Raw genomic sequence first — 15,038 nt, forward strand, 5'->3', positions numbered from 1 at the left:
ATGGGATCTTTAATGACCTCAGAGAGTCAGGACACCCGTTTAACGTCCCATCCGAAAGACGGCACCCTACACAGAGCAGTGTCCCCAATCACTGCCCTAGGGCATTGGGATCTTTGTTTAGACCAGAGGAAAGAGTGCCTCCTACTGGCCCTCCAACACCACTTCCAGCAGCATCTGGTCTCCCATCCAGGGACTGACCAGGACCAACCCTGCTTAGCTTCAGAAGCAAGCCAGCAGTGGTATGCAGGGTGGTATGCTGCTGGCATACCATATTGGCACTCCCAAATAGAAACAGTCCTCCATTAGAATAAATGGAATTCTACAGCAATTAAATGTTTCAGGGACAGAAATACATGTATTTGAGTATTTTCTGTTGCAGTGGGGCCATAACATTTGTACTTAAAAAAATAGATACTTTAAGGAAATGTTTTATATATACACTGCTCAAAAAAATAAAGGGAACACTTAAACAACACAATGTAACTCCAAGTCAATCACACTTCTGTGAAATCAAACTGTCCACTTAGGAAGCAACACTGATTGACAAATTTCACATGCTGTTGTGCAAATGGAATAGACAACAGGTGGAAATTATAGGCAATTATCAACACACCCCCAATAAAAGGAGTGGTTCTGCAAGTGGTGACCACAGACCACTTCTCAGTTCCTATGCTTCCTGGCTGATGTTTTGGTCACTTTTGAATGCTGGCGGTGCTTTCACTCTAGTGGTAGCATGAGACGTGCAGGTAGTGCAGCTCATCCAGGATGGCACATCAATGCGAGCTGTGGCAAGAAGGTTTGCTGTGTCTGTCAGCGTAGTGTCCAGAGCATGGAGGCGCTACCAGGAGACAGGCCAGTACATCAGGAGACGTGGAGGAGGCCGTAGGAGGGCAACAACCCAGCAGCAGGACCGCTACCTCCGCCTTTGTGCAAGGAGGAGCACTGCCAGAGCCCTGCAAAATGACCTCCAGCAGGTCACAAATGTGCATGTGTCTGCTCAAACGGTCAGAAACAGACTCCATGAGGGTGGTATGAGGGCCCGACGTCCACAGGTGGGAGTTTTTGTGCCTTGGTTTGTGCTGTGGTGGAGATCTTTGTGGGCTATACTCGGCCTTGTCTCAGGATTGTAAGTTGGTGGTTGAAGATATCCCTCTAGTGGTGTGGGGGCTGTGCTTTGGCAAAGTGGGTGGGGTTATATCCTTCCTGTTTGGCCCTGTCCGGGGGTATCATCGGGGCCACAGTGTCTCCTGACCCCTCCTGTCTCAGCCTCCAGTATTTATGCTGCAGTAGTTTGTGTCGGGGGGCTAGGGCCAGTTGGTTATATCTGGAGTACTTCTCCTGTCTTATCCAGTGTCCTGTGTGAATTTAAGTATGCTCTCTCTAATTCTCTCCTTCTCTCTTTCTTTTTTCTCTCTCGGAGGACCTGAGCCCTAGGACCATACGTCAGGACTACCGGGCATGATGACTCCTTGCTGTCCCCAGTCCACCTGGCCTTGCTGCTGTCCCAGTTTCAACTGTTCTGCCTGCGGTTATGGAACCCCTACCTGTCCCAGACCTGCTGTTTTCAACTCTTAATTATCGGCTATGAAAAGCCAACTGACATTTATTCCTGATTATTATTTGACCATGCTTGTCATTTATGAACATTTTGAACATCTTGGCCATGTTCTGTTATAATCTCCACCCGGCACAGCCAGAAGAGGACTGGCCACCCCTCATAGCCTGGTTCCTCTCTAGGTTTCTTCCTAGGTTTTGGCCTTTCTAGGGAGTTTTTCCTAGCCACCGTGCTTCTACACCTGCATTGCTTGCTGTTTGGGGTTTTAGGCTGGGTTTCTGTACAGCACTTCGAGATATTAGCTGATGTACGAAGGGCTATATAAAATAAACTTGATTGATTGAGTTGTGCTTACAGCCCAACACCGTGCAGGACGTTTGGCATTTGCCAGAGAACACCAAGATTGGCAAATTCGCCACTGGAGCCCTGTGCTCTTCACAGATGAAAGCAGGTTCACACTGAGCACATGAGCACATGTGACAGACGTGACAGAGACTGGAGACGCCGTGGAGAACGTTCTGCTGCCTGCAACATCCTCCAGCATGACCGGTTTGGCGGTGGGTCAGTCATGGTGTGGGGTGGCATTTCTTTGGGGGGCCGCACAGCCCTCCACGTGCTCGCCAGAGGTAGCCTGACTGCCATTAGGTACCGAGATGAGATCCTCAGACCCCTTGTGAGACCATATGCTGGTGCGGTTGGCCCTGGGTTCCTCCTAATGCAAGACAATGCTACACCTCATGTGGCTGGAGTGTGTCAGCAGTTCCTGCAAGAGGAAGGCATTGATGCTATGGACTGGCCCGCCCGTTCCCCAGACCTGAATCCAATTGAGCACATCTGGGACATCATGTCTCGCTCCATCCACCAACGCCACGTTGCAACACAGACTGTCCAGGAGTTGGCGGATGCTTTAGTCCAGGTCTGGGAGGAGATCCCTCAGGAGACCATCCGCCACCTCATCAGGAGCATGCCCAGGCGTTGTAGGGAGGTCATACAGGCACGTGGAGGCCACACACACTACTGAGCCTCATTTTGACTTGTTTTAAGGACATTACATCAAAGTTGGATCAGCCTGTAGTGTGGTTTTCCACTTTAATTTTGAGTGTGACTCCAAATCCAGACCTCCATGGGTTGATACAGTGGGGAGAACAAGTATTTGATACACTGCCGATTTTGCAGGTTTTCCTACTTACAAAGCATGTAGAGGTCTGTCATTTATATCATAGGTACACTTCAACTGTGAGAGACGGAATCTAAAATAAAAATCCAGAAAATCACATTGTATGATTTTTAAGTAATTAATTTGCATTTTATTGCATGACATAAGTATTTGATCACCTACCAACCAGTAAGAATTCCGGCTCTCACAGACCTGTTAGTTTTTCTTTAAGAAGCCCTCCTGTTCTCCACTCATTACCTGTATTAACTGCACCTGTTTGAACTCGTTACCTGTATAAAAGACACCTGTCCACACACTCAATCAAACAGACTCCAACCTCTCCACAATGGCCAAGACCAGAGAGCTGTGTAAGGACATCAGGGATAAATTGTAGACCTGTACAAGGCTGGGATGGGCTACAGGACAATAGGCAAGCAGCTTGGTGAGAAGGCAACAACTGTTGGCACAATTATTAGAAAATGGAAGAAGTTCAAGATGACGGTCAATCACCCTCGGTCTGGGGCTCCATGCAAGATCTCACCTCGTGGGGCATCAATGATCATGAGGAATGTGAGGGATCAGCCCAGAACTACACGGCAGGACCTGGTCAATGACCTGAAGAGAGCTGGGACCACAGTCTCAAAGAAAACCATTAGTAACACACTACGCCGTCATGGATTAAAATCCTGCAGCGCACGCAAGGTCCCCCTGCTCAAGCCAGCGCATGTCCAGGCCCGTCTGAAGTTTGCCAATGACCATCTGGATGATCCAGAGGAGGAATGGGAGAAGGTCATGTGGTCTGATGAGACAAAAATAGAGCTTTTTGCTCTAAACTCCACTCGCCGTGTTTGGAGGAATAGAAGGATGAGTACAACCCCAAGAACACCATCCCAACCGTGAAGCATGGAGGTGGAAACATCATTCTTTGGGGATGCTTTTCTGCAAAGGGGACAGGACGACTGCACCGTATTGAGGGGAGGATGGATGGGGCCATGTATCGCGAGATCTTGACCAACAACCTCCTTCCCTCAGTAAGAGCATTGAAGATGGGTCGTGGCTGGGTCTTCCAGCATGACAACGACCCGAAACACACAGCCAGGGCAACTAAGGAGTGGCTCCGTAAGAAGCATCTCAAGGTCCTGGAGTGGCCTAGCCAGTCTCCAGACCTGAACCCAATAGAAAATCTTTGGAGGGAGCCGAAAGTCCGTATTGCCCAGCGACAGCCCCGAAACCTGAAGGATCTGGAGAAGGTCTGTATGGAGGAGTGGGCCAAAATCCCTGCTGCAGTGTGTGCAAACCTGGTCAAGAACTACAGGAAACGTATGATCTCTGTAATTGCAAACTAAGGTTTCTGTACCAAATATTCAGTTCTGCTTTTCTGATGTATCAAATACTTATGTCATGCAATAAAATGCAAATTAATTACTTAAAAATCATACAATGTGATTTTCTGGATTTTTGTTTTAGATTCCTTCTCTCACAGTTGAAGTGTACCTATGATAAAAATTACAGACCTCTACATGCTTTGTAAGTAGGAAAACCTGCAAAATCGTCAGTGTATCAAATACTTGTTCTCCCCACTGTACATTTGATTTCCATTGATAATTTGTGTGATTTTGTTGTCAGCACATTCAACTATGTAAAGAAAAAAGTATTTAATAAGAATATTTAATTCATTCAGATCTAGGATGTGTTATTTTAGTGTTCCCTTTATTTTTTTGAGCAGTGTATATATAAATATATAAAACAATTATATATAAAAATATAAATTATTATGTAAACCTAACAAAATATATACATATTTTTAAATTATATAATAATTTAATTGTATGCATTAAGGTATATAATAGAAAATGAATGTAGACATTAAATGCATTTCTATGACATCCAAAAATATTTTTTTACAATTGAGGAGGAGTACCAAGATGGCTGTGTGGTAGCTTCAATACAGAGCCCCCTGTCAGTCATCCAGGGTTTATACACATAATTGTTATATGGTGTCTCAATGTAACCATGATTGCGTTCAGACCCCAGTGCAGCTCAGTGTTAACAAGCGTAACGGTATTGTCAGTATCTTCCGAAAACCCCTCACAAAGCTAGCCAGCTAACGTTAATCTCTAGCTACATGCACGGAGTCCTCGTCGACTAAGCATACATTTAAATAAACTTTTGCAGACGTAGGCCTACCTGTGCGTAGAATTCAAAATAGTTATTGACATTGTGTAGTTTTTCCTTCTCTGATTAGCTTGAAAAGCACACAGCTTTCTTCAAGAAATGGGTCAAGTTTACGAACAGTTCTTCCTGGATAGCAGGCAACAGGCTATTCCTGATTGGTTATTTTTGTAAGCGTCATTGGGGGCGTATGCACCATCAAATAAACGCTCGATGCGTTTAACAGTTGAGTTTGACTACACTGCCATCTACTGGGACAATATATACATACAGGCACCAAATTGTATTTTAGGTTACTACAAATCACTGTTTAGGCATGCTTGACTTTGAGGAAACTAGGCAGGGCTCAAATTATAAACCGGCTTGGATAAACAAATACTCATAAACAAATTAGCATTCCCCCAGGCCCACAATAACTGAAATATCAAAAACATAATTGGACAGCTATTTTAATAATTTTGGCATACAACAATAAATGAGATGTTCTCCTATGGGAATCATTTAATTATTATACATAAAACAAACCAGATACAATATTTGAATCAGACAATATTCACTATTCGCTGACATTACTATGATAGAAAAAAAATCATATGAGCAAGGAGGGACATGGTTTTGTAGAGCACATACAATGCCTTCGGGAAGTACTCAGACCCCTTGACTTTTTCCACATTTTGTTACATTTCGTTATTAAAAAATGGATTTAAAAAATCCTCAGCAATCTCCATCGATCATCCTTGAGATGTTTCTACAACTTGATTGGAGTCCACCTGTGGTCAATTCAATTGATTGGACATGATTTGAAAAGGCACACACCGGTTTATATAAGGTCCCAGAGTTGACAGTGCATGTCAGAGCAAAAACCAAGCCATGAGGTCAAAGGGATTGTCCGTAGAGCTCCGAGACAGGATTGTGTTGAGGCACAGATCTGGGGAAGGGTACCAGAACCTTTCTGCAGCATTGAAGGTCCCCAAGAACACAGTGGCCTCCATCATTCTTAAAGGAAGAAGTTTGGAAACACAAAGACTCTTCCTAGAGCTGGCCACCGCGCCAAACTGAGCAATCTGGGGAAAAGGGCCATTGTCAGGGAGGTGACCAAGAACCCGATGGTCACTATGACAGTGCTCTAGAGTTCCTCTGTGGAGATGGTTGTCCTTCTGGAAGGTTCTCCCATCTCTGCAGCACTCCACCAATTAGGCTTTTATGGTTGAGTGGCCAGATGGAAGCCACTCCTCAGTAAAAGGCATATGACAGCCTGTTTGGAGTTTGCCAAAATGCACTTAAAGACTCTTAGACCATGATAAACAATATTCTCTGGTCTGATGAAACCAAGATTAAACTTTTTGGCCTGAATGGCAAGCGTCACGTCTGGAGGAAACCTGGCACCAGAGGATGTTTTTCATCAGAAGGGACTGGGAGACTAGTCCTTTATGAAAACCTGCTCAGGACCTCAGACCGGTGCGAAGGTTCACCTTCCAACAGGACAACGACCCTAAGCACACAGCCAAGACAACGCAGGGGTGGTTTCGTGACAAGTCTCTGAATGTCCTTGAGTGGCGCAGACAGAGCCCTGACATGTACCTGATCGAACATCTCTGGAGAGACCTGAAAATAGCTGTGCAGCATCGCTCCCACATCCAACCTGACAGAGCTTGAGAGGATCTGCAGAGGAAAATGGGAGAAACTCCCCAAATACAGGTGTGCCAAGATTGTAGCGTCCAACCCAAGAAGACTTGATGCTGTATTCGCTGCCAAAGGTGGTTCAACAAAGTACAGAGTAAAGGTCTGAATACTTATGTAAATTTGATATTTTTATGATATTAGCAAACAATTCTAAAAACCTGTTCTTGCTTTGTCATTTATGGGATATTGTGTGTAGATGAGGAAAAAAAACAATTTAATCAATTTTAGAATTAAGACTGTAACAAAATAGTCAAGGGGTCAGAATACTTTCAGAATACATTGTATGAGACAATTTGAACAAACACAATATTTTAAATTCACTCTTTTTGCCTGCGTTTTCCTTGGGCCAATAATACTTTTTTAAAGTCCGGTAACACTTTGTAAACAAAAGTACTCAACGTGATACATGTTAAACTACATAAATCAGGTCTTAACAGATCTCTTTTAAAACATGGTATTTTCAAATTGAAGTTTCAAAATGAGGCATAGCATTTAGAAGTAGCGTAGTTCCAGGAAGCGTTGTCTGCTTGGCTTCCCAGAGGAATCCTTCTAATTTACTGTGCCATCAAAGTATTCATACCCCTTGACCGATCCCATATTTTCTTGTGATACAGCCTGAATTCAAAATGGATTCAATTTTTTTCTCACCCATCTAAACACAATCTATAATGACACGGTGAAAAGGCATGTATCTGGGGAAGGGTATGAAACAATTTCTAGAGTGTTGAAAGTTTCCAAGAGCACGGTGCTCTCCATCATTGGGAAATTGAATATTGAATATTGAATATTGATCTACCCAGACTGTGCCTAGAGCTGGCCGTCCGACCAAACTGAGCAACGGGGCAAGGAGGAACTTGGTCAAAGATGTGACCAAGAAACCAATGGCCACTCTGACAGAACTACACAGAAGGACAACAGTCTCTACAGCACTTCACTAATCTGGGCTTTACAGGAGAGCGGCTAGACAGAAGCCACTCCTGAGAAAAAGGCACATGACAGCACATGGAGTTTGCAACAAGGCATGTGAAAGACAGACCATAAAGCAAAAAAATGATGTGGTCTGATGTGACAAAAATATAACACTTTGGCTTGAATGCAAAGCACCATGTCTGGAGAAAACCAGTCACAGCTCATCATCCGTCTAACACCATCCCTAAATCACATCAAATGTTCAAATCAAATTTGAGTGGTCACAAACACATTTAGCAGACTTTATTGCAGGTCTAGCGAAATAGTTGTGTTCGTATCTCCAACAGTGCAGTAGTATCTAACAATTCACACAAATCTAAAAGAAAGGAATTAAGAAATATATAAATATTAGGAGTGGCATTGACTAAAATACAGTAGAATATAATACAGTATATACATATGAAATGAGTAAAGCAGTATGTAAACATTATTAAAGTAACCAGTAATTCCATGTATATGGGGCAGCAGCCTTTAAGGTGCAGGGTTTAGTAATCGGGTGGTAGCCGGCTAGTGATGGCCTTGAGATGTTTTTCAGTCTTTCGGTCCCAGCTTTGATGCACCTGTACTGATGTAACGATTTCGTAACTACAGACGCTGGGAGAAGGGAAGCAAGTACAGCAAGTAAATTGACATGAAACTTAACAAGAACAGCATCTGGACAAGAGCTACAAAACAACATCAATGCAGACAAGGAAATGAAACTGAGGAAGTGACAGATATAGGGGAGGCAATCAATGACGTGATGGAGTCCAGGTCCGATAAAGCGCTGGTGCGCGTAACGATGGGTACAGGTGTGCGTAATGATGAGCAGTCTGGTGACCTCGAGCGCCAGGACGGGGAGCGGGAGCAGACGTGACAACTGACATAAGTACAGGTGAATGGTGGTGGCAGCATCATGCTATGGAGGATGTTTTTCAGCAGCAGGGACTGGGAGACTGGTAAGGAAAGAGGGAACAATGAATGGAGCCAAATACAGGCAAAGCCTTGATGAGAACCTGCTTCATAGTGCAAACAACATTACACTGGGGTGAAGATTTACGTTCCAACAGGACAAAGACCCCAAGCATACAACCAAAGCAACGCTGAAATTGCTTCAGAACAAGAATGTGAGTGGCAGTCATTTCTATTTTATGCAATTTGATTAACTAATTTAAAAAACGGCCAATATTTATTGATCTTTTATTTGACAAAGAATTAATTTGGAATTAAATAGTTCATATGATCCATTTTGGGGTTTGGTATTTTATTAGGATCCCCATTAGCTGTTGTAAAAGCAGCAGCTACTTTTCCTGGGGTCCACACAAAACATGAAACATGACATAATACAGAACATTAATAGACAAGAACAACCTCAAGGACAAACCTACATACATTATTTTTTAGGCACATGTAGCCTACATATCAATACATACACACAAACTATCTAGGTCAAATAGGGGAGAGGCGTTGTGCCATGAGGTGTTGCTTTTTTTAAACCAGGTTCCCTGTTTATTTGAGAAATATGAGATGGAACAGAGTTCCATGCAATAATGGCTCTATATAATACCGTATGCTTTCTTGAATTTGTTTTGGATTTGGGCACTGTGAAAGACCCATGGTGGCATGTTAAGTGGAGTAAGTGTGCGTGTCAGAGCTGTGTGTAAGTTAATTATGCAAACAATTTGGGATTTTCAACATATTGTTTCTTATAAAAAGAAGAAGTGATGCAGTCGGTCTCTCCTCAACTCATAGCCAAGAGAGACCAGTGCAGAATGCATAGTAATTATATCAGCCCTCTGATTACAATGAAGAGCAAGACATACTGCTCTGTTCTGGCTCAGCTGCAGCTTAACTAGGTCTTTCCTTGCAGCACTCGATCATACGACTGGACAAAAATCAAGATAAGACAAAACTAGAGCCTGCAGAACTTGCTTTTTGGAGTTTTTAGTCAAAAAAGCAGAGCATCTCTTTATTACTGACAGACCTCTCCCCATCTTTACAACCATTGAATCTACATGTTTTGACCATGACAGTTTACAATCTAAGGTCACCCCAAGTAATTTAGTCTCCTCAACTTGTTCAACAGCCACACCATTCATTACCAGATTCAGCTGAGGTCTAGAGCTTAGGGATTGATTTGTAGCAAATACAATGCTCTTAGTTTTAGAGATGTTCAGGACTAGTTTATTACTGGCCACCCATTCCAAAACAGACAGCAACTCTTTGTTAAGGGTTTCAGTGACTTCATTAGCTGTGGTTGCTGATGCGTATATGGTTGAATCATCAGCATACATGGACACACATGCAGTGGCAGGTCATTGGTAAAAATAGAAAAGAGTAGAGGGCCTAGTGAGCTGCCCTGCGATACACCACACTTTACATGTTTGACATTAGAGAAGCTTCCAAGAAAACCCTTTGAGTTCTATTAGATAGATAGCTCTGAATCCAAGTATCCACAGTGTGATTCCATGCAAATTATTATGTGACTTGTTAAGCAAATGTTTATTCTTGAACTTATTTAGGCTTGCCATAACAAAGGGCTTGAATAATAATTGACTCAAGACATTTCAGTTTTTATTCATTTGTAAAAATGTCCACTTTGACATTATGGGGTATTGTGTGTATGCCAGTGACAACACATCTCAATTTAACCCATTTTAAATATAACTCAATTTTATTTATTTTTAAGTTAAGGGGTGTGAATACTTTCTGAAGGCACTATGTACTGTATGTGCAATATATGTAATTCAGCAAATCTGTATATTCTCTTAGGTATTAATAATTTAGAACGCAGTATGTGAAATACAAGCAATAAGTATGATAATTAAAGACAGATGATAGGATATGAGTCATCTAACCAACCATCAAATGACTCACACTACACACCTTTCTAAAAAAAAGTATGAGAAATTGGAAAATTAAGAGCATTGGGAAAGTTATGAGCATTGGGTAATACTGAGCACATTTGAAAGAGTTTCTTCTTATCAGTAGTCATGCTTCAGGAGCAAAATAAATATGATGTCACATGGGGAGGTAAAAACAGAACTATACCTATCAAGTACACCTTTCTTTTGAAGGACTATTGGGCAACACTTCTACTGTGTGTTATCCCCTTACTATTGCTGTGATTGACAGTGCCAGATACCTTTTCGTACAGATACAGCTGGACCCCCACCCCATCACACACACAGTTGGAAGTTGCAAACATTCTCCAAAACAGCACCTTGAATTCCATTAGATACTTTGATTTGGCAACTTCTGTGAGAGATGCGTATGTCAAATCAAATTTCATTTGTCACATGCGCCGAATACAACAGGTGTAGACCTTACCATGAAATGCTTACTTACAAGCCCTAAACCAACAATGCAGTTCAAGAAAGAGTTTACCAAATAATATTTACTAAATAAACTAAAGTAAAAAATAAAATAAAAAGTAACACAAAATAATAACGAGGCTAAAAACAGGAGGTACATGTTAGTCGAGGTCATTTGTGCATGTAGGTAGGGGTAAAGTGACTATGCGTAGAAAATAAACAGCGAGTAGCAGCAGTGTAAAAACAATTAATTGTTCAGCAGTCTTATGGCTTGGGGGTAGAAGCTATTAAGGAGCCTTTTGGACCTAGACTTGGCACTCCGGTACCGCTTGCCGTGCCGTAGCAGAGAAAACAGTCTATGACTTGGGTGACTGGAGTCTTTGGCAATTTTCTGGGCCTTCCTCTGACACCGCCTAGTATATAGGTCCTAGATGGCAGAAAGCTTGGCCCCAGTGATGTAATGGGCTGTATGCACTACCCTTTGTAGCCCCTTACGGTCAGGTGCTGAACAGTTGCCACACCAGGTGGTGCAGCTGTAGAACTTTTGGAGGACCCATGCCAAATCTTTTCAGTCTCCTGAGGAGGAAAAGGCATGTCACATGGGGAGGTGAATTGTGTGTGGGATTGATGTACTTATGAGAGGCAGGACAGGTCAGGGGCTACTGGTTGGTAGGTTTGACTCACATTATTCTCCCACTCAAACATCAGCTGTTGCAAGAAAGAAATAGTGAAACCATACAGAGTTACTTTATTCTGCATTTGAAAATATGATCTAATTACAAACCAATTACATCAATACCAGTGGAGGCTCCTCAGAGGAGGAAGGGGAGGACCATACTCCTCAGTGAATCACCCAATCAAACGATCAGAGAATGAGTCTAGTACTGATAGCATAAGCTACAGATAGCTAGCACTGAATTGTATAAAATGTGGTGAATAGTTGATTCAAAGAGAGAAAGACAATAGTTGAACAGTTTTGAACAAATTAATTTCTTCCAAAATGAAGGAGAAGCGAGAGAGAGAGAGAGAGAGTCATTTTTGTTCAATTTCAGTTTCACTTAGCCAAAACGGGGATAAACATACCTGATTTTGTCCAAAAGAAACTCTTGGACTAATGATTACACCCTACAGTACCAATCAAAAGTTTGGACACACCTACTCATTCAAGGGTTTTTCTTTATTTTGTCTATTTTCTACATTGTAGAACAATGGGAAAATTTGAGTATCATGTAGTAGCCTAAACCTATCGCTGTTACATTGAACTGGGTGAATGGAATATGAATGAGAGTCATCCAATATACTGTAATAGAAATAAGGCCATGTTCATGAAAAACAAATTGTCCTCATCTTAAACGGCACTGGCCGCCACTGATCAATACATTCTCAGAGACTAAGGTTAATATTAATAGGGAACTATTTCAGCACTATTTACAGACTGATTTAAGGGTATCGATTTAATGTCATAATACAGGCGCCAAAATGACACTATTTCTCACAATTCCTCAGCTAAAAGGTTGTTTCAACGAGTTCAGTAAACGTAAGGCAAAAGGAACGTTAAATAGCAGGCGTGGTCAAGTAATCCCAGGGTTGAGGTCATTTCAGGACTCCTGTTTCAGCACCTTCTATTCATTAGCATCCCACTTTTACGACTGTTCTTTATGTAAAGATTTCAGAAATGACACTGAGCACACCCCTGCTGACTCCTGACCTCACAGCTTGACCTTCACAGCCAGAGGGCTGGAGGGGTAAAGGTTGGAGAAGGCGGCACAGCGTCCACACTGTGAATACGTTCCTGTAGGAGGTGTAGCTGATGGCATAGCTCTTATTGAACATCCACGAGATGCTCTCCTGAGGACAAAATAGATTTTTTGGGTCATCTATAAAGCTTCAGGTTATTTATTGCAGTATGTATCTCTACTAGAATTTCTCCCCACAGCGTTCTGGTTTTCAAAAAACAAACACAGAAACCATTTGCCTCAATACAGATGTACGAGACAGACAGAGGGCAATATATTATTCTGAGCAATGTGGCAACTTCATACTAAAGTAAGCATTTCACCGTAAAGTCTACACTTGTTGAATTTGATTTAAAGCTCGGGTGGAGCAAAGCACTGAGCACAGTGTGACAGGACGCGACTCACCTGTGGTTAGTCTCCATTGGGCAGCTGCTTGTCAATCAACAGCTGTATTCCTCACTCAATCACCTTGGAATCTGGATATCTCCCAAAGAACAGGAGAGGTGGTGGGTTTACTCCTGACATGTCTAAATGTTATGGTGTATTTACATAGTTACATAGACGAGTTAGCTGACAACGTCACGAAAACCACGTGCATGCTTCAATGGGGCAGAAGTCTGTGTGTTGTTGTGATTCTTGATGACAAGAAGCTGCCATTTGGGGAATCGTAGGTGGGTCTTTTCAGCTATTTGCATCTTGTTCTTGATACCATGTCTTGTTTTGAGGTGTTTTGACTGATATGCTAATATGGCAAAAATTCGTTAGCTATCTAACCTACAAAATGTAACGATGTAGTTGAGACAAGTGCTCATTGTACACATTTATTTATGTTCTCAATAAACATTGGAAACAACATTTAGTATACATGTTGTTCACAATCTAAGCCAACCCTGTCTCTTTTGCCCCATAGTTGAGCCAGCGTTAGTTTTGTTGCTAAACAACCAACCCGTCTATAGGAGGTTTAGAGGGAGTCACATAGGTAGTTACAAGGTGGTTACAATGCAGTCACATAGGTCGTTACAAGGCAGTTACATAGGCTGTTACCTGGCAGCCATGAGGCCAAGCAGGTGTTGAGGATCTGGGAGTTAGCGCTCTGGACGTAACGACGTTGCTCACAGGACTCGGAGTCCTCACCCCCAGCCCCCTGTCCTTCATCTGGAGGGCCACTAGGCCCTCTGTACCTCCCCACACACCACCCTGAGCCGCAAGAGAGAGAGTCAGAAAGGGTGCAGGGGATTATATACACTAGATGATTGATAGGGGGCACTGTGTTGAAGCCACTGTGCCTCCATCTTGGCACTCCCCCCACCATTGTAGAGAATTCATTTATTAATGTCTACATTTGTTTTTGCCACATTTATTCTATTACAGACACCTTAATGCATACTTTTAAATTAGATTATGTGAACTAAACATTTAAAAAAATGAAAGTATATTTAAAAACATTTTCCTTAAAGTCTAATTTTTTGGAGCTTACTAATGTTATTGTCACAATACTATGGAGGTATGCTCCTACTGGGGAGTGCCAATATTGCCAACCGGTGGCTTCAAAGCCTCTCAATGGCCCAATCTTAGGTCATCAATTTTATTTTCCAATGATTGCATGTTAGCAACGAGAACGGATGGCAGTGGGAGTTTACTCATTCGCCTACGGATTCTCAGAAGGTAGCCCTATAGCGCCCTCTTTTCCTCCGTCTTTTCTTCACGCAAATCTTTTTATTTATTTATTATTTAACCTTTTATTTAACTAGGCAAGTCAGTTAAGAACAAATTCTTATTTACAATGACGGCCTAGGAAAAGTGGGTTAACTGCCTTGTTCAGGGGCAGAATGACAGATTCTTACCTTGTCAGCTCGGGGATTCGATCTAGTAACCTTTCAGTTACTGGTCCAACGCTCTAACCACTAGGCTACTTGCCGCCCCCGCAAATGATGGGGATTTGGGCCTGTTCCCGGGAAGGCAGTATATCCTTCTCGTTGGACTCGTTAAAGGAAAAAGCTTCTTCCAGTGCGTGGTGAGTAATCGCTGTTCTGATGTCCAGAAGTTATTTTCGGTCATAAGAGACGGTAGCAGCCACATTATGTACAAACAACGCAAAAAAAACTAACAAAATAGCACAGTTGGTTAGGTGAATGTAAAACGTCAGCCATCCCCTTTGACGCCATCTTAACATTGTACCTGTGCAGCAGCAGTACCGATGGGGGCCATGCAGTTAGTCATGGAGAGTTAGCCACTTCTAGCCAGCGCTGCAGCTGCTCCTCACACCCCTGGCTGTGGGCCCTCTCATCCTGGAGACTGTGGAGGACCTTCTGGGGAAGCAGGTCTCGGGGCGGGGGGGGTGTGTGATGTCCAAGGTGAGGCAGGGTGAGGGAGAGCTGCAAGTCTTTCTGAACTGGCTCTGACGTGGGGAGAGGGGAGGGAGGAACAGGGGAGGGGGAGGAAATTATCTATTTTTGTTGATCAATTCACAGAAG

General features: G+C 42.7%; 1 protein-coding gene and 1 long non-coding RNA gene across 3 annotated transcripts in view; both read right to left on the reverse strand.

Moving 5' to 3' along the window:
• Window positions 1-5,034, reverse strand: part of hibch (3-hydroxyisobutyryl-CoA hydrolase) — a 55,502-nt gene extending 50,468 nt beyond the window's left edge. For both annotated transcript variants that reach the window (XM_071355983.1, XM_071355984.1), the window contains exon 1: window positions 4,899-5,034. In XM_071355983.1, coding sequence (XP_071212084.1) covers window positions 4,899-4,930 — 32 coding nt within the window. In that variant the 5' untranslated portion in view covers window positions 4,931-5,034. The remainder of the gene's footprint in view (window positions 1-4,898) is intronic.
• A 5,315-nt stretch (window positions 5,035-10,349) lies between these two features.
• On the reverse strand, window positions 10,350-14,958 carry LOC139546980 (uncharacterized). Its single transcript, XR_011669299.1, has 3 exons — window positions 13,609-14,958; window positions 12,970-13,040; window positions 10,350-12,676 (listed from the first exon to the last, which is right to left on the reverse strand). It is a non-coding gene; the product is annotated as an uncharacterized lncRNA (long non-coding RNA).
• Window positions 14,959-15,038: the final 80 nt, after the last annotated feature.

The sequence above is a fragment of the Salvelinus alpinus genome, chromosome 20 (assembly GCF_045679555.1).
Source record: "Salvelinus alpinus chromosome 20, SLU_Salpinus.1, whole genome shotgun sequence".
NCBI classification, from domain to species: Eukaryota; Metazoa; Chordata; class Actinopteri; order Salmoniformes; family Salmonidae; genus Salvelinus; species Salvelinus alpinus.